Genomic DNA, 19,032 nt, shown 5'->3' on the forward strand with positions numbered 1-19,032 from the left:
ACATTATTTTGATCTGCGTTTTAACCTCTACACATTACAGGCAACGAATAAACTAAACTTCGCCAATTTTTTTTGTACCTGCACTGCTGACGTCAGCAAAAAATCTAAAAAAACCTATTTTCCATTGTCCCTCTGCCTAAGTGGATTACTCCACAGGCCTTATCGACTAGTCTATATAATAATACGTCAGTTCTGTCTGTCTGTCTGTCTGTCTGTGACTTTTGCAAAGTTGATAAAATTACTTTGATAAAATCTATAAAACATCGTCTATAAATTTGTTTTGTAAATTACCAAACTTTGACGTTAAAGCAATATTGACGTCAAAGGAAAGTATATTAAGATTAGTGAAGCCATTGCATTGCACTTTTAAATTTAAGGCTTAATAACTTAGAAACGGGTGGAAATAACTGACGTCATCCCCTGCGTGGGTAACTGGGGATCACCTAGGACCAATTTGGTTAATTTTCTCAAACCTGGGTCCCCGAATCCGTTTCGGAATGGACGGGTTGATGACGTCATCAAAAAACCTTCAAACCCCAACCGTTTAGCCATAGTACATGATCCTATACATTTTCTTAATCAGCGTTTCAAGATCGATAATGGCAACAAGTGTGCAAATTTTTTAAAATGTTTTTTTTGTTTTTTGACAGGCCTTTGCTGACATCAGCAAAATGTTTAAACCCTTATATCTCATTAATCCTGCATCAAAAGCGCATGATCATATACATTTTCTTGATCAGCGCTTTAAGCTCTACACATCACAATCAAAGAATAAACGAAATTTTACTATTTTTGTTAGGATATGCACTGCTGGCGTCAGCAAAACGTCTAAAACAACCTATTTTTTATTGGGCTTCTGCCTAAGTGGATTCCTCCACAGGCCTTATCGACTAGTACTTATTAATACACTGCTTTTAAAGTTTTATATAAAGTGAAAAACACAACCTTAAAGAGAAACAACAATCCTGCTCCTTGTGTGAACCCGTCCCTCACAACAAATTGAAAATGGCGCCGCTACCTTGAGAATTGGTAAGTATACCTATCTTACCCGCTTATCTTAAACAACATCCTGTTTAATGGAATTGCATAGGTGAACTAATTTACGAGGAGAATTATTTTTGCAAATAGTGTCGATTTTGCGAATTTGAGTGTTGTAACAAAATTGTGAAATTCGCGAAAATTAGCTTCGGGAATAAGCTGCCAATCTTTGTAGTTTTTGGAAATAAATGCCAATTTTGTCTTTCACTTATGTCAAATTCAAGTGGCATAAAATCCATTAATTAATTTCACACAAGAAAATTATATTTACTTTGTTTTAAGGGGCCCTAGCTTACTTCGACATGCTATTGCAGCTTTTGTATTTGAAATCTTGTTGGAACATGACCAAAAAAACCACCTGGAGGATTTTAACTAAAAATGTTTTGGAAAAATAAAGATCGTGCAGTTTATGTATTTATTTTATAAAATTTCATTGTTGTCGCGGTAATTGGAGAAAAAAAAAATGGTTTTCTTAATATTTCAAAATATTGTTACCCCACACCTTTTGCCTTGCCCCTCCACTGCCCCTTAGTTGCTTTAGGCCGGTAAACTTGTCAGAAACTAATAACGTGAACATATAAGGAGCGGAACAAAAAAGGATTCGCAAAATTCTAAGTGGAAGAACATGAAAAACTAGATTTCATATTGTTTTTTAGTTTTATGTAGTCGATGGTAACTTAAATTTTAGATCCAAGTATTCAATCATTTCAACAATATTGTCTGACATGTCAGATACTTGTGTTCGAAGTCCTTCTAATTCAAGTTTATCAGATTGTAACTTTTTCTTTCTATACAACTTCCATTTGCTATTCAGTTCACCATCAATCATTTTTAGTTCACCTTCAATAATGAAGAATAATCGGAGCAACTTCGCATTAACGTCACAGAAGGACTCGATGATTGATAACTAAAGAAAGAACACCAGTCCATCAAAAAATAGATATACTCTTTGAGCGTAAATGAGCCAAGAAAGGCTCATTTACGACGCCATAGCGGAAACCTTCTCCTTTTATACTTGAAACATAGCGAGAAGAAGATTTCGTTACATAATATCAAGCATTGAAATTTAAGTGTAGCCACACATTTACACATATATAGTGCAAAAAGAAATAACTTACTTTGTATTCATCTAATTTTTCATTCTGATTAGTTTCTTCTGTATGATTCACAATAAAATCGAACAGAGTACGTTTCACTTCTACTTTACGCTTGTTAACCATTTCCTCGTCGGCATTCAATCCTTCAGAAATAAAGCTGACATTCTTTCGTAACTTTATTCCATCTTGTGTTCGTTTCGATTGCACGCGGGCTCGACGACAAAACAATCGAGAAAGTTTGTTCTGCATTATATTCTGCATGAAATTTATTCGTAGCAACAATTGCAAGTAACAACAACAACGTTTCGAATGGAAAACTTTTCCACATCAAAACACGTCTGCTTACTTGAGCTGTGTTTTTACAACAAGTAATTTTGTCACCCACATTGTCCTTTACGTTTGTCAATTTGACGTCATATACTTTTCTCAGGACAGCCAATAGGCTTTCGCGGTCTTGTATTTAATTCGACGTCATATGTTTCCCAGACAACCAACTTTCACGGTAAACATAATCTCCTTATGGTTTTTGATCCAATCTTTGCTTCCATGAAATGGCCTATTTTTCAAATCGCTTTTTTCCAGGCGTACTATTCACTATCCACCGACTGATAAAAAGCTCCTACACATCCTCTGTAGGTGGTGTAGTGTGTTCAAGTAGTGTTAAAAACGCATTTTTGGTAACTTAGAGATAAAACCACGTTATGTGTTGCAATCTTTAAATAGATTTTAAAACTTCAGATTTTAAACTTAACAGAGAACGTTCTCGTAGAAGCCATTTTTCACAATGTTGTTTTTCGAATGCAGCCGAATCCAAATCGAATATCATGCGATGCAATGACTTCTCGGTTTATCTTTCTAGGTCGGCTTTGTGCACTGTGGAATCATTCTCGACCCCAGAGCTCTTTAAGATAAACATACTTTCGAGTTTTAATCTTTAAGGGCTCTGGGGACTAGAACCATTCTAGTCCCCAGAAGAACCTATTTTTCGCGATTTTTTACCTTTATTGGGTACACATACCCTTTGGAAGATTAAATACCGCCAAATCGCACTTTTTAGGCATGTTGCGAAATTATTTTCCGCAAAATTAGGTTTAAAGTTGATCAACCATAGAAAGTTTTTTTAAACTATATATACATATATTACAAAAATAATTGAAACATTTGAGAGATTCTTTAACGTGGCGATATACATGGCGACGAGTTGCTTTCAATTTAAAAAGTCAGAACCTTTAGGGTTTTCTCCTCCCCAAGCCATAAACGGTCAGAAAATAAAATTGCTCAAAGTGAACGCCTCTAATTATTGGAAAAACATATTTATCGATGATGTCTGCTAATTAGCAAGTATTGCATACCTTAATCATGTCTGTTGTAGCATCATGCACTTAAAAGAATCATCATTTTTCTTTTTTTAAAAATGCAAAGTTTTCATAAAAAAGAATTTTAATCATAATAATTTGTTCCGCATTGCTTCACGAGAGCTTTCTACCGCAAAAATAAGTTTCACATTTTGCATAAAAAACCCTTTAATCCCAAAACCAAAAGTATGTTTCAAAGAAATTTTTAATTCAATTAGGTGTCGCACAAATAAGTTGCGCAAAATGTTTTTTCAAAGGTTCGTCCAAGGTAATAAATCTTTGCCTACCTTACGGGTGAAAATTTTTGCGAGCGGGAAAATGCATTTCGCGGATATTTAACCTGATAAAAGCGATGTTTTTGTAAAATTTCGCAGGTATTTGTTTTCACGAATTGAAGATTTCAGAATCATTCGCGAGGATTTAATTATGTTTTAGCGTCAATGAAACGAAACTACATGAAATTATTAAAATCGGAATATCAGTGTATGTTGTTTGAGATCAATGTTCGCCGAAATTTTAGACGTAGAAGAATATAAAAAAAGACCAAAAACTAAAATAATAAATTAGCAAGGAAAGGGGCGTTATTCAACATTTGAATCGGTCTGATCTTGGAGGAACTTGAATCAACTTATTTTGGAGGAACAGCGGGAAAAAAATAAATAAAAAATAAAAAATGTAATAATATAAATTTATTTCTGAAAAAATATTTACATCAAGAGTCCGTAATACTATTAAGCGGATCAAATTCTAGCACATGCTGTAAATGTTCCATATAGATTCATTACTTTCTTCTTTTCTTTTACTTTCTGCTACTCATAACTAACAACTGGAGCAGGCTGCACAGTTAAATATATAGCTGGAGATGTTCTTGATGAACATAATTTAAAAACAACGAAGAGACGAGCAATTTATCATTCTACCAGACATTACTGTTCTGTGTGTTGATAAACGAGATTCTAGTATTCCATTATTGATCAATAAGAGTTCCCCTAGGCTTTTTTGATTTGCTGGCTTCCTAGGAAAAGAATTTAAAGAAAAAAGCTATTTATTCAATGTCTTCAATAAATCCTTTTACTTACAAGACAAAGACGATTTTCCGGTTAGCGTACTACCGGGCACTTTAAGAAATTTTTGCTATTCAAATTTTAACGCATCTGCTTCTTTCCCCATGGTGCACCCGATTTGAGTGTTGCCAAGTTTTCTCCGGCACTCAAAATAAAAACAAATGGGGGGTCAAGAAGTGAAAAAACGACAACTCACGCAGGGTCAAATTTTGTCCAATTTTTTTTGCACAGTTTTTTAACGCCATAAGCTTATCTATTTTCCAAGATTAAGCACAATAGGAAAAAGAAGAATTTCTAGGCATGGTCAAGAATATAAAAAAATAAACAAGATATGTTTTCAAACATTAGGGAAATGAAGAAATTAAATAGCTGCAAACATAAGTTACTCGAAAATTCTGATTTCAAGGTTTTCGACGTCCTCAGCACGGTTGCCCCTCCCTACCTTGATAACAAAAAATCTTGATGAGCTAAGAGCACATTTTCATGCATCCAAAATATTTCCGTCTACTTTTGAGCGTGACATGTTAACCAAATGATCAACGTACCTTAATATAGCCTACATTCATTTAAAGAAGAAATAGTAACTTACATCATCGGTAGCCTTTTGTTGTGCAGTCTTCCGCTTGTTAAGCTGAGCAGATATAATACGAGCGTTTTGTGCGTACGAAGAAGCAATTTCAGCCTAAAACATAAAAGATTATTTGGGAACCACTTAACTCGATGTCTGCTTTAAATATGAATTTTACAGTCGCACGGAGGACAGTATATACTTGATCCTGGGGTATTTTTTAAGACAGCAAATAAAACGGAACATCCAACTAAGTGTTTCTGATACGGAAGATGGAATCAGGTGTATTGCCGAAACAGTGTTGAGTTCTTTTTTTAATTAAAGAAATGCATTCGTCCCTGATATATCAGATACATTCTAACACGCGCTTACTGCTTCTAATTCCTCTTCTTCTTCATCGACAGTAGACACTGTAACTGATCCAAACTTCCCCATTTCTTTGGTATGTTTTTTCACCATAATCTATACAGAAGACATAACTACAGTTAACTCTGTGCAATCCTTAGTACTTCTTACCAGAGTGTTAAGAGAATTTTTTATACTACTATAGGACCACCATTTGGTTCGAAATAACAAATCGATTCTCTACATCAAACCATTATGTCAGAGAGAATAGATTTCGGTCATTGATAATGCTTTAGATAAAATCTGAAGGATAATTGTAACAGAAAACACCCTTTTCAACTGTCTAAGAATTTACAATACTGAGTCTTCGGGCATGCAAATTATTGCAAATCTTTCATATTGGATCCACAAATTTTTGCTGTTCCTTTTAGACGTGTAACTCTCCTTTTTCTATGAAGGCAGTGTTCTAAATTTGTACTTATTGTTGTTTGAGTAGGGTATTGAACCTACCTTTTTCTTAGGAACAGGTTTTGCCAATGGAGAAGGTTCAATCTGATCAGCATTGCCTTTCACCACAGCACCTTGTAAGAAAAAATAATAAATTTAACAAGCAAATTGTCTGAATTATACTTTCATTTACAGAACCTTTGCAGTTATCACAACAATCTACTAAAACTAGCTGTCAGCCAGTTGGAAAATCTACATACCATCAACAATAAAAGTGACTTTGGTTTTCTTCTCGTGACGGTAAAACAGAAGAAGACCACATCTGGTAAAAAAAAATATCTTGTCTAAATTTCATGCACACATTAAGGTACCAGAACACAAAATTATTAACTTTTTACGAAAAAGCAATATTTTAAACGTCCGAATATCTCAAAAAAAAATAACAGAATGACAACATTTCCCTTTTTCAGAACCATCCCTTTGAATAAAAACCATGCCTACTGCTCCTTTTGAATTAAACAAGAAATTCTTACTTCTTGCATTTATAGCGGAATTGCCGTTCAAGTCCTTTTTCCCTAAAAATTTAAGAAATAAAACGAACCGTTAGATATTGGAATTAACGAAATAACTTAGGTAATCCTAATCTATTAAGAAGAAACGTTTGTTCTTTTGAGGATTTTATCAAATAATTAGCATAACAAGAATTTCTTTATAAGGGTATTCCAAAGTAATGCAGGAGCTATTACATGACTAATTTTTAGGCAAAACAATTTACTTATATATAAAACACTAAAAAATCTTAAAATTAAAATTTGATCACGCATTTGATAACCCTAATTTCAACAGAAATGGATTAAGAGACTAGAGATAACATAAAAAAACAAAACAAAATTGTATGCCTCTTTAAATAAACAGTTTCACTTTCTTCACATCGCAATTTATGGGCATGGAATTTAGCATCCACAACTCGAGCACCGTCCAATGATCTTAAAGGCAACCTTTTTAAGTCACAATCTAAGACAAAAAATAAACACATTTGGATAGCACTAGTAACATTTTAGGATGTTGGAATTGAAAAAGATCTTTTCAACTAATCGGTACTAAAAATCTTGGTAGTGTTAGCTGGAAATTTTCTTTTGGGAATTTCCATGAGAGCTGACATTCTATGGTTGCAGATGATTAATTCTTTGCAACACTGATCAAAGATTCCAAGGCATTGTCGTTTCTAACTCCCTACTACCATTTTTAGTTTTTTACCTCATCTGCTACAATCTTGCTTACATGCAAACATTCGATCAACACATCAATTTAAAATGATTTAAAGAATTAAAAAACCTTGAGGGCAAATTAAAAAGTCGAACCATGCAACAAATCTCCGTCCTGAATAGTACTTAGTAAGCTTCATTGTTGTACCTCAATGAATAAAAAATATGTGCAATGAATGAATTTTTAGATTATTTGGCAGGAATACATCAGGTAGGTGAAAAAAATTCTGATTGAGAAAGTCAACTTGTGTTTTCGAACAGGTTTTGTCCATCTACCAGACAAAATAAAAGATAGCTAAAACCTGAAAATATTTCAAGCATGGTTAAAACATGCAATTGTATACGTCAGAGATTGAAATTAATTAAAGTAGTCTTTTATTTTTAGATTAAAACCTGTGAGACTTTCCGAGATATATAAACTTTAATAATGTTTATAGCTATTTCGGTTCTTCAAGGTAAATATATATATTTATATATATATATATATATATATATATATATATATATATATATATATATATATATATATATATATATATATATATATATATATCTATATATATATATATATATATATATATATATATATATATATATATATATATATATATATATATATATATATATATATATATATATATATATATATATATATATATATATATATATATATATATACACAAATGGATAGAATATTATTTTTTTAGAACCTTATTTATAATCCTGTTAATTTGGTGAGAATTTTCTTTATTTATATATAAAAAATTACTAAATTAAATTTAACTAACCTAGAATTAATGCCACTTGTCCACAGATACAAAAGTATGGCACTAAAGACTGGTTCCCTTCATTATATTCTTCTTTATCTTGTGAATCAGAACAAACAATTGTCCTAGATATGATTTTTGGCATCTTAAATATGTAACTTTAACACATTGTCACTAAGATAAACTATGAGTAAAATGGCTAGTAAATATATTTTTGTACAAGTTCGTTATATATACTGACATTTTAATTTTCTAACGCTGATTTGACATTCCCCTAGCTATAAAATTTTGAGAGATAATATGATGTCAATGAGAAAAAAAGTTTTCCATTATTTTATTCAGGATGCATTACAATTTCACAAGTTTTAGATTTTCCATAAACAAACTCCCACCCCCAAAGATCATAACCCCATTTATTCCGCTTTTCTGTCACTGTTGACAACACACATCTTAGGTAATTGGTCAATGCTAAGCGACAGGACTTTAATTCCTTGCGAGACTTTCCTGTGGTCTTTCTTATAAGAGAGACGCAGGGACTACCCTCCACTAGTTTTATACATTCAGGTCGTTTGCATTTTTTTACACAGGTGCAAGCATTTCTGTAGGTAAAAAATATAAACAACAGCATCCAAAAAAGAAATAATGTATATATGTGGCACCGTTTGGATCATATTCTCCCGGTCAGCAAATGTTACATGATATTTTCAAATTAATTATATACATGTTCGTATTTTTCAGGGTAGCCATTATGATTGAAAGGAAAACACGCCATTTACATTTAACTGTTTATATATAGGTGCTAAATTTTTTTGTAGGATCTTTGTTTTCTAACTTTAAATATGTCATATTGTGTAGTTTCAGGAGAGTTTTTGGATTTTTAGGTTTAGTGTAATTTAGATACTTGCAGTTCTTGTTTAATCAAAGCTTCTTTGAAGAGTTTGACTATGAAACATGCATGTTTTCCCTCAACTGAAAGTTGTACTGTTCTGCCTGTATTATGAACGGCAGTTTGTCCTGTTTATAAACAGGGTTGAAAATACATAATCAGGGCAACATAATCAGAAAAAGGTTGGCTTATGTATGACAGTTACCAAATATTATTTGGCACTTATAAAACAAACATAACCCGAGGCAGGCTGGCTTATGTGTGTCACTTTTACGTTATTCCTCACTTATGGAACGAACATAATCAGGGCCGACCGGCTTTTATACCATTCGTGACAAGCAAAGAGCCCTGGTGACAAAGCTGTTATTGTTCTCAAATAAAACAAAATTTTGTGGAAACTAAATTTTGATATTCGCAATTTACCTCCAGACTTTTTTTTCGCTAGAGTGGGTTTGCCCATATACAGCCATTGCCCAATTACGGCCAGGCATTATAAATTATGTACAACTTCATTTATTTATTACAATGCTATATATGTCAATTCCTTGTTTGCAACACTTAAGAACCTTTTAACATCAGAAAAAACCAAAGTCTGTCAATTCAACCACTTTAACTTTCAAGAAATGTTGGTTAGAAGCTAGACTGCGTACATAAAAAATGACTGACAAAATATTTTTTCAAAAATTCTTGGAACTGTAATGAAAAGTTGTGAATAGATAAAATTCAATCAACTCTGTGTAAATTACATATTTGGTACTTGGTGCCACACTAAAGGATTGGAAATAATAGACCCGAGAAATTTCCATATTAAAAAAAAATATGGCGCCCTAATACGCTACATACATTTTAAGTGGATTTTAATGCTTTGAACAATGTAAAGTTTCATTTCAATAATAAATATTGTAATAAACAACCCTTTGTTATTGTTTTCTTTGACATTGTTCATTTTCCTATCTTTAATCGTGATAAAACAACCACAGGGTTGGTCGTGTGATAAAAATGGACCTCGGGTGGGTCACAAACTGAGCTAACAGGGTTTAGGGGACTGAAAATGAATGTTTAATCAGTTGGCATATAAGAACGTTTAATTACCTCTATTGCAGATTATACTATAATGACCAGATTAGAGTGTCTATTAAGAAAAATAATTGGTGGCCGGTTTAGGGCGAAGTGGCTGCGAATGGGCAATTTTGGCTAAGTTGTTGTTTTCCCTGTTTATCCAGGGTCTATTTGTGCCGTACACACTACAAATGCCCATACTGGTGCACAAACATACCTGTACTTATTAAGACCAGATGCTAGTTGTTTATCATAGCCGTAACAAGTTTCGAAGGTACATAAAAACACTGGCCGTATATGGGCGAACCCACTCCATGCCTAGTTTTTAATGGTGTTCTTGCAGAGAAATCCATCATTCTGTGACAATAATTTGGCAATGTTTTATTGAAATTACAGACACTCTAGTCAGATATTTACTGGAACGTTACGGAACATTCCAGAACATTCTTGAACATTCTAGACGTTTTTTCTTGTATACTAGTATTTTCTAGCAAATTCCATGTAAAGACTATACATAAGCTGACTGTAAACATTTATGTATGTACATTGTGAAGTAAATATATCTTCAGAACCATAACAAATATTATTCAACAGGTTATGGGCCCAGAGTATTGCCCAGTATAACTGAAGATAGTGAGAAGAAACTTGTAAACAAAGTACGTGCACCACTTGACGCCATCTTGGAAATTTGTAGTTCACGGAATTTTGGTGATTGTTATCACGGAATCAAAACATTGGTATTCCGGTATTTAGTTGAAAGTATCCGGAGGAATAATGGCTGCGGAAGCAACGAAGATTCTTTTGAAACCGCTGAATGGATCAAATTATGCGACATGGAAGTTGCAATGTAAGATGGCATTGGTACGAGAAGGTTTGTGGAAAATTGTTAATGAAACTGAAGGTGCTCCTGCTGGTGGCGAAGCAGCAGCGGTGAAATATGCATTGAGAAGAGACAAGGCATTGGCTACTATCGTTTTATCGATTGAACCATCTCTTCTATATCTACTTGGTCCGGATCCAGAAGATCCCGCAGAAGTATGGAAAAGGTTAGCCAATCAATTTCAGAAAAAATCTTGGGCCAACAAATTGGCATTACGTCGAAAACTTTATGCGTTAAAGTTAAAGGAAGGACAATCGGTACAGACTCACATCAAAACAATGACGGAGATTTTTGAAGAGTTAGCGATTGTTGGTGATCCTTTGGATGACGAAAATAAGGTGGTTCATTTGTTGGCAAGTTTGCCGCGTTCGTACGACATGTTGGTCACGGCGCTCGAAGCAAGTTCGGAGGTACCAAAAATTGACGTTGTTACAGAGCGACTGCTTCACGAGGAAAGCAAACAGAAAGACATGGTAGAAACAGAGCCAGGAATAAAGGCGATGACGTTAAAGCATCATCAGCGTAACCAGAAAGGTCCAAAGTGTTATCGGTGTGGTAATTACGGACATATTAAACGAAACTGTGATCTCAACAAGGCGGGAAATTATTCGAGATCGGATGGAAAGTTCAAGAAGAAACCCATGAACCAAAAGGCTTGTACCGCCGAAAAGGAGGAGTCCGACGAAGAAATCGAACTCGGATTTGTTGTCGAACATTCTTTAGTAGCATCCGAAAAGTTAAGCGATTGGATAGTGGACTCTGGAGCCACGTGTCATATGTGCAATGACGAGAGCTTATTTGTTGACATTGTTGAACTCGAGGAACCACAGAAGATTACTGTTGGGGACGGATACTCACTGGAAGCTATTGGTAAAGGGACAGTGGAATTATTCGTGAACATCCCGGATGTAAAAGTGAAACAATGCCGATTGTATGAAACTTTATACGTACCACAACTGTCTTACAATCTTTTGAGTGTCTCAAAGGGAACAAAGTCCGGTAAGAGGTTTGAGTTTGGTCAGTCGGAATGCCGTATATTGGATGGCAACAAAGTAGTCGCTACTGCTACAAAGTCTGGAAACCTGTATCATCTCAACTGTAGTCGACAGGGAGAAGCGGAAAGTGAGTTTGCAATGTGTGGAAGTGACGACACAAAAGAATCAATTTGGCACCGACGTTACGGTCACCTTGGGGTTAAAAGTCTGGAAATGCTGGCAAAAGATAATTTGGTTGATGGATTTGAATACGATTCATTAAAGAATGCAAAGTTTTGTGAATCATGTGTTGATGGAAAGCAGCACCGGACACCTTTTCCAAAGAAAGGAGGAGTGCGGTCCAATGAATTACTTGGATTAGTGCACAGTGACGTGTGTGGAAAGATTGAAGAGAAGTCACTTAGCGGAGCTGAATATTTTATCACCTTTATCGACGATAAGTCACGACATGTGTGGGTGTATATGCTGAAAAACAAAAGCGACGCATTCCAAAGTTTTGTGGAATGGAAAGCAATGGTCGAAAAGTCAAGCGGTTCGAGAATTAAAGTATTTCGAACGGACAATGGAGGAGAATACACTTCAAATGAATTTGAGAACTATCTCAAAAGAGAAGGTATTCGACATGAAACAACAGTTCCAAAGAATCCAGAACAGAACGGTGTGGCTGAAAGAATGAACAGGACACTTGTGGAAATGGTGCGAGCCATGTTAGCGGATTCAAAGTTACCCAAGCGTTTTTGGGCAGAAGCATTATCAACAGCAAGTTACTTACGAAATCGTAGTCCTACAAGTGCTGTTAAAGGTATGACACCATATGAAGTTTGGACTGGACACAAACCAAATGTCAGCGATCTTCGTATATTTGGATGCAACGCTTACGCACTCATTCCAAAGGACGAGAGAGCAAAAGTGGATTCAAAGACGAAACGATGCATTTTCCTGGGATATGGTACGACAACCAAAGGCTTTCGGTTGTCAATGAAGTGAAGAAAAGAGTTTTCTTCAGCAGAGATGTTGTCTTCAACGAAACCAAATCACGAACTAAGGAGAAGGATGACAAAGAAGCTCCAAAAGAAGTTGTCAAGCAACATGAAGTGGAATTGGAATTTGAAGATAATGACGTTGACAAAAATGACAACGGTGAACCTTTACAAACCGATAGGCAAAGACGAGAACGAAAAGCACCAGATCGTTACGGTGATTGGGTATATGTTGCAGAAGAAGTACCAGATCCAAAGTCAATCAAAGAAGCACTTCAAAGTGATGACAAAGAAAATTGGATCGACGCAATGAAAAAGGAAATCAAATCACTATACAAGAACGATGTATGGGATGTCGTTGAACTGCCGGATGGACGTAAAGTTGTTGGAAGCAAATGGGTGTTCAAACGAAAGTGTGATGCAGATGGAAACAAAGAGCGGCACAAGGCAAGATTGGTAGCGCAAGGATTCACACAGAAAAGTGGAATTGACTATGATGAAACATTTTGTCCCGTAGTAAGATTCGAATCAATAAGGACAATGATTGCATTGGCAGCGAAATATAATCTTCAACTACATCAATTGGATATAACAACCGCATTCTTGAATGGCGAATTGAAAGAAGACATCTTCATGAAACAACCTGAGGGTTTCGAGATTAAAGGGAAGGTGAATATGGTCTGCAAGCTGAAGAGAAGTATATATGGTCTAAAGCAATCGTCGCGATGCTGGAATGAAGCTTTGGATAAACATCTCAAGAAATGTGGATTTACCCCGTCGACGAATGATCCTTGCATTTACACGATGACTTCAGGAGGAGAGATGTTTATATTGGCTGTATACGTTGATGATATCCTATTAGCAGGGAAATCAAGTACGCGAATCCAACAAATCATTCAAGAAATTGGTGTAAAATTAGACGTAAAAGACATGGGGAAGTTACATCATTTCCTTGGCGTTAAAGTCGTTCATCTAGAACCAGGGAAGATATGGATTGGTCAACCAACCTACATCAAAGAAGTGCTAACGAAGTTTGACATGCAAAATTCGAAAGCTGTCGCAACTCCTACTGAAGCCGGAGCAAGATTGATGAAACCAACAGACGACGATATTCTGTTTGACCAAGACATATATCAATCAGCAGTTGGATGTCTCCTTTATCTGTCAACGAAAACAAGACCAGTTATTGCATATGCTGTTGGAAACGTTGCAAGATACACTTTAAAACCTACGACACATCATTGGTCTGCAGTCAAACGTATTATGAGATATTTGAATGGCACAGTCAACTATGGTTTATTATATGGTGATAAAAGTGGTTTAACCGGATATTCAGATGCGAATTGGGCAGGCGATCTTGACGATCGAAAATCAACATCTGGTTATATTTTCAAGATGAGTGGAGCAGCTATTAGCTGGTTGAGTAAGAAGCAAACATGTGTAGCCTTATCCACAGCAGAAGCAGAGTACATGGCATTGTCAAGTGCAGCACAGGAATCTATTTGGTTGAGACGAATTCTTAATGACATGAACGAGAAATCAGACGAGCCAACTTTGATCTACGAAGACAATCAGTCAACAATTTGTATGGCGAGAAATCCAAAGTTTCATGGACGTACAAAACATATTGACATTAGGCATCACTACATACGAGAACAGATTACGAATAAGAAGATCACGTTGGTGTACTGTCCGAGCGAGGACATGGTTGCGGACGTATTGACAAAAGGATTGGGTCGTGTTCAATTTAATGTACTACGCGAAAGGAGTGGTATTTACGAACTATCTGACAGCGAGTGAGGAGGAGTATTGAAATTACAGACACTCTAGTCAGATATTTACTGGAACGTTACGGAACATTCCAGAACATTCTTGAACATTCTAGACGTTTTTTCTTGTATACTAGTATTTTCTAGCAAATTCCATGTAAAGACTATATATAAGCTGACTGTAAACATTTATGTATGTACATTGTGAAGTAAATATATCTTCAGAACCATAACAAATATTATTCAACATGTTTCATTCACAAAAGTTCAAAGAAAATGCCAATCACAGTCTGCCTGCGTTATACCAGCATTCATAATTCGGTCACCACGACATAATCAGAGCAAAAAAAAAACATAATCAGGTATGCGTACATAATCCAGCCATCCTGTTTATAAACAGGCTGTTTTCACAATCTGGGCAGAACAGTTATACCACATGACATTCCTACCACAAGAAGAGGAAATGCTATTCCCAAAAATATTTAATCTTCATTATTAACTATTGTACCCTGTGTGAGTCCTGCTTTTTTCCCACACAAAGGTGCACACATACCTGTTGTTCTTAAAATAAAATCGAATAGCAGAGACGCCAACTCTCTAAATCCTAATGTGTGACAATTTTTGTTATTACTATCTTCCAGAGGTGCCACCCAGGTCGGTGCCATAGTGAAAATTTTAAAAATTGGACACTTTATATCGTTGGAAAATGCCCTTCCGGACACCTATAGCGCCATTTTACTATTTGAGACATATCATGAATTAGTGTTACTTTTGCACGATTATTTAACCTGCTAGTTTTTAATACCACAGGACGAGGAAAACATGGGACGAATTTAGTATAGTATGCTTGTAACTGGTGTACATAGAAAAAAATATCTGGGACAAAGGGTGAAATTGATTTGATGAGTGAGACAAAGGGTAAAATTGAGATGGAAGAAACCAAATCGATTTTCTTTAGGGCATTGTCGAAAATATGTTTGATTAGCGTCATTTCTAATTAAAAAAGTTAGTTGGTCCGTCGGTCTGGTAAAAATTTTTCCTAAAAAATTACAAAAATATTATATATTTCACAGCCATATTTTTTTATTTCTTTTAAATGTACGCCAGCTGTATTTTTAGCATCCGTTTCAAGTTCGATTTTTGTCAGTCAACGTCGTTCCCATGGTTTTCACTTGTATTGCCGTATAAATGTAAAGCAGGAAAATATAGCATTGAGTAGCGCAGCGCAGTCCCCTGTCGAAAAAACATTCGGACATCGTAACAACCGTAATTCCGAGGACCGCTGTTGCGTGTCGAAGATTGTTTGTGGTTTTTTTGTTTGCTTTTACTGACACCCCTACTCAACTTTTGCCTTTCAAAGTGAGTCAGTCAGGTGACACTAACCAATTATATTTTTGAGTGTGCCCTTATCATAAGCCCACCATCAAAATTATGTTGTGTTTACGTGCTGAAGACCCCGCAATAATGAGTCGGGCGGGCGGTCGGGTGTATATTTTCCAGGGATTTTCAGATCGCAGCAAGCAAATTCGTTCCCAGGGCCAAGACAGTATAGCCCCACTCGACATCGTTTGTAGATCATTTTTCGCCACCCTGTAAACTGTCAGTAGCCACAGGAGATTAATTTTCGCGAGTTTTTGTCAATTGTGCATAAATTAGTTCTGGCGAAAAATATTTTCTTTTTGAAAAATATCTCGCGAAATTTTTTCCCGGTCTTTTTCCGACTCACCGACTCGGGTTTTTATTACCAAAAGTGAGTCGGTCGGAGGACGTGAACACAACATATTTTTAATAAGAACCTAAAGAGACTCGAGATGAAGAAAGGATTTGCGGAAAGCGAGGTTCTCGTTTTTAAAAGAAATATGTTTGACTTTAACAATATTCTTTCGGCGTGTGAGGTAAAGAAAATGCGTGTGTCACACGCTCAACGCGTGTGTGTGAGTTGACATGTCTGAATAGATAGACAAGCAAGAGACTAGAAGCCAGAGGCCAAAAGAGGGGGGCTTAAAAAGCGTGGAAAGAAGAAGCAGGTCAAAGTTAACATACCCGCACTTCTTAATTATTTCCAAGAACCTTTTGGGCACAGGAGGGGTAGGCAGAATAGAAAAGAAATTAGTGCGCACAGCGCTCTGAAGAATTCCCAGTTTCAACTTACGCTTCACGAATCACAATGGGGTTGCCATTATGATTTGATTGTTGTTCTAGAGAACCGGCCGCCGAGACAGAAGTAGAAGATGGCGGTTGAAGTAGTGTGTTCTTGTGGTGAAAATTCTTGGATCATGGTTTGGATCATGCTTTACCTTTTCATTAGGATACTAGGTGTGCTATAGTATAGTACTATAGCTTATAATCTAGTTAACTAAAGAGAGACAGACGTCCTTTTATATGGCTAGCATAGTGTATATTGATCCCATTTATTAGAGCTAAATAATGCATATGGAAGTCCTTGCCATTATAGGCATGTTGCTTGGTTTACATGTGGCTTACATCCGGATTAACATGTTTGAAATTTTGGTATATATGTTTACCTAGGTCTTTATTTTCTTTATTTTAACAAAATTTTTAATTATAAAAGACCCCTCACCCCAGACATTAGGGCAGGGGCCGTCGACAAACAGTTTTCGTCTCCGTTAACAGCAAAATGGCTGTTAAGGGGGGGAGGGGGTAATACATTGTCCGTTAAAAATATAAAAATGGAGACAAATTTCACTTTCTCTGAAATAAATTCAACAATTTAGAAAATGTTTCCACAGTAAAAATCCGCCATAATCTAGAATTGGTTGTTAAAAAAATGGATCTCGTGTTTGTATAAGTCTCCATAAAGATTGTTCCGTAGAGTGCGGGGACTGGGGAAAGGGGGCCAAATTCTATTTAACGGCAAATTTTCTGTTAACGGAGACGAAAACTAACGTAGGGGAAATGGGCTTGCCATTAAGGGGCAGGGGAAGGGGGTCTATGTCTAGCGGCCAATTTGCCGTATCACTGCTGGACTGAACAAAAAAAACGAACCTTTCTACATGATGGCTTGCATGTTTTTTAAAAAGGCAAACCTGTGTGCAATACACTCAATGACAGTGCCGTGTTTTTCCTGCCCTCGCAGAAATTGAGGTAAATTTTCCGCTTAGTTTGTTTACATTTTTACCTCCATTTCTGTGCGCGCATCAGGCATTACGTAATCACTTAGATGCGTGCGCAAGTAAATATCTGGACTGTGATTCCATGTATTAGCATTAAAGTTGTTTTGAAATTTTATAATATGGATATAGCTAACTACTAAACCTAGCTATTTTTTCATATTAAACTAAGGACTAAATATTGCTTATATATATAAGAAATATAAGAAAAGTTCGCTTATATGTAAGAAAAGTCACATTTCGTTAATTTGAGATGGAAAGCTCAGCTTTTTATTTTTATAGGCTAGCTTTATATCCTCCCGTTAGATAATTTATCAAATTTTTTGTAATTACTAGTCTATAAAACTCCCCAAAATTGCCTGTAATCACCCCAAACCATTCATAATCACCCACAATCAGACGCAACCATCCAGAAAACCAGACAAACATTTATTCTAGGGCAAGGATGTTTTATGGTCAGCAACCTTGCTGCCCAGGGTGCTTTTTCTCTATTGACATTTTGATGTTGGAAGGCAGAAGGCTCGGTGGACAAGATTGTATGATATAATATTCAAGGCCTATATGTTTATAAAGTTGTAGTGGAAAAGCAGAAAAGTAAAGTCGGTTCGCAATAATCTCAGCACTCTGTAACAAAGTAAACCACCATCTAGATGTGACCTGAAAACACTGTAGATAAATTACTATTGGCTTGTTCATTAGTAGCTACTTTTTTTTCGACAAGAATTTGTATTTTTTGTGACCTGTGAGCTTTACTTTTTCTTGCCTTATTTTTTAAAGTTGGAGACAAGTGAGGGACGTTTAAACTTGTGAACTCAAAACCATGAACCAAGCGTCTGGGCTAACGACTCTCTCAGTTTTAACTTTTTCGTCTCTGGTAGCTGAAAGAATGTTTCAAAAATGAAAACGCAATCTAAAAAAACATTTCTATTGCCGCTTTTTCTTTTAAACTTTTAAAATGCGATCTATAAAAGCATTTTTATCGCCGTTCTTCGTTCTTAAACATTTGAAACAAAATCTAAAAAAGTTTTTCTATTGCTGCTTTTTGTTCTTAAACTTTTAAAACGTGATTTAAAAAAGCATTTCTATCGCTGCTTTTCATTCTTAAGCTTTTCTGTTGCCACTTAAAAAATTTCGATTCGCAATTTTATCATTTTTTTTGAAAAGTGATTCGCAATAATGGCATTTCGATTTGCAAATTGCAAATTGCGAACTGCTAATTCAAACCCTGAATAGACTTTAGCCAATAATAATGTTTCTACACAGGTATAAGAATCCTTAATATATATTTAATATTTTAGTTATGTTTTTTTACACCTGAACCGGCTTATTGTCTGTCCAACCTCGTTATCAGGGTTCAAATGGCGAATCATTTTACAAAGAAAATGT

General features: G+C 35.5%; 2 protein-coding genes across 2 annotated transcripts; both read right to left on the bottom strand.

Moving 5' to 3' along the window:
* Positions 1-1,197: 1,197 nt before the first annotated feature.
* On the bottom strand, positions 1,198-3,196 carry LOC130612849 (uncharacterized). The gene is made up of 4 exons (XM_057434193.1): positions 3,154-3,196; positions 2,482-2,588; positions 2,157-2,390; positions 1,198-1,945 (listed from the first exon to the last, which is right to left on the bottom strand). The coding sequence occupies exons 1-4, from the start codon at positions 3,194-3,196 to the stop codon at positions 1,697-1,699; spliced, it is 633 nt and encodes a 210-aa protein (XP_057290176.1). The 3' UTR covers positions 1,198-1,696.
* A 968-nt stretch (positions 3,197-4,164) lies between these two features.
* On the bottom strand, positions 4,165-8,538 carry LOC130612082 (STING ER exit protein-like). The gene is made up of 8 exons (XM_057433371.1): positions 7,968-8,538; positions 6,814-6,928; positions 6,448-6,489; positions 6,175-6,236; positions 5,978-6,048; positions 5,495-5,584; positions 5,144-5,236; positions 4,165-4,505 (listed from the first exon to the last, which is right to left on the bottom strand). The coding sequence occupies exons 1-8, from the start codon at positions 8,089-8,091 to the stop codon at positions 4,458-4,460; spliced, it is 645 nt and encodes a 214-aa protein (XP_057289354.1). The 5' UTR covers positions 8,092-8,538; the 3' UTR covers positions 4,165-4,457.
* Positions 8,539-19,032: the final 10,494 nt, after the last annotated feature.

Source organism: Hydractinia symbiolongicarpus, chromosome 10, assembly GCF_029227915.1.
Source record: "Hydractinia symbiolongicarpus strain clone_291-10 chromosome 10, HSymV2.1, whole genome shotgun sequence".
NCBI lineage: Eukaryota > Metazoa > Cnidaria > Hydrozoa > Anthoathecata > Hydractiniidae > Hydractinia > Hydractinia symbiolongicarpus.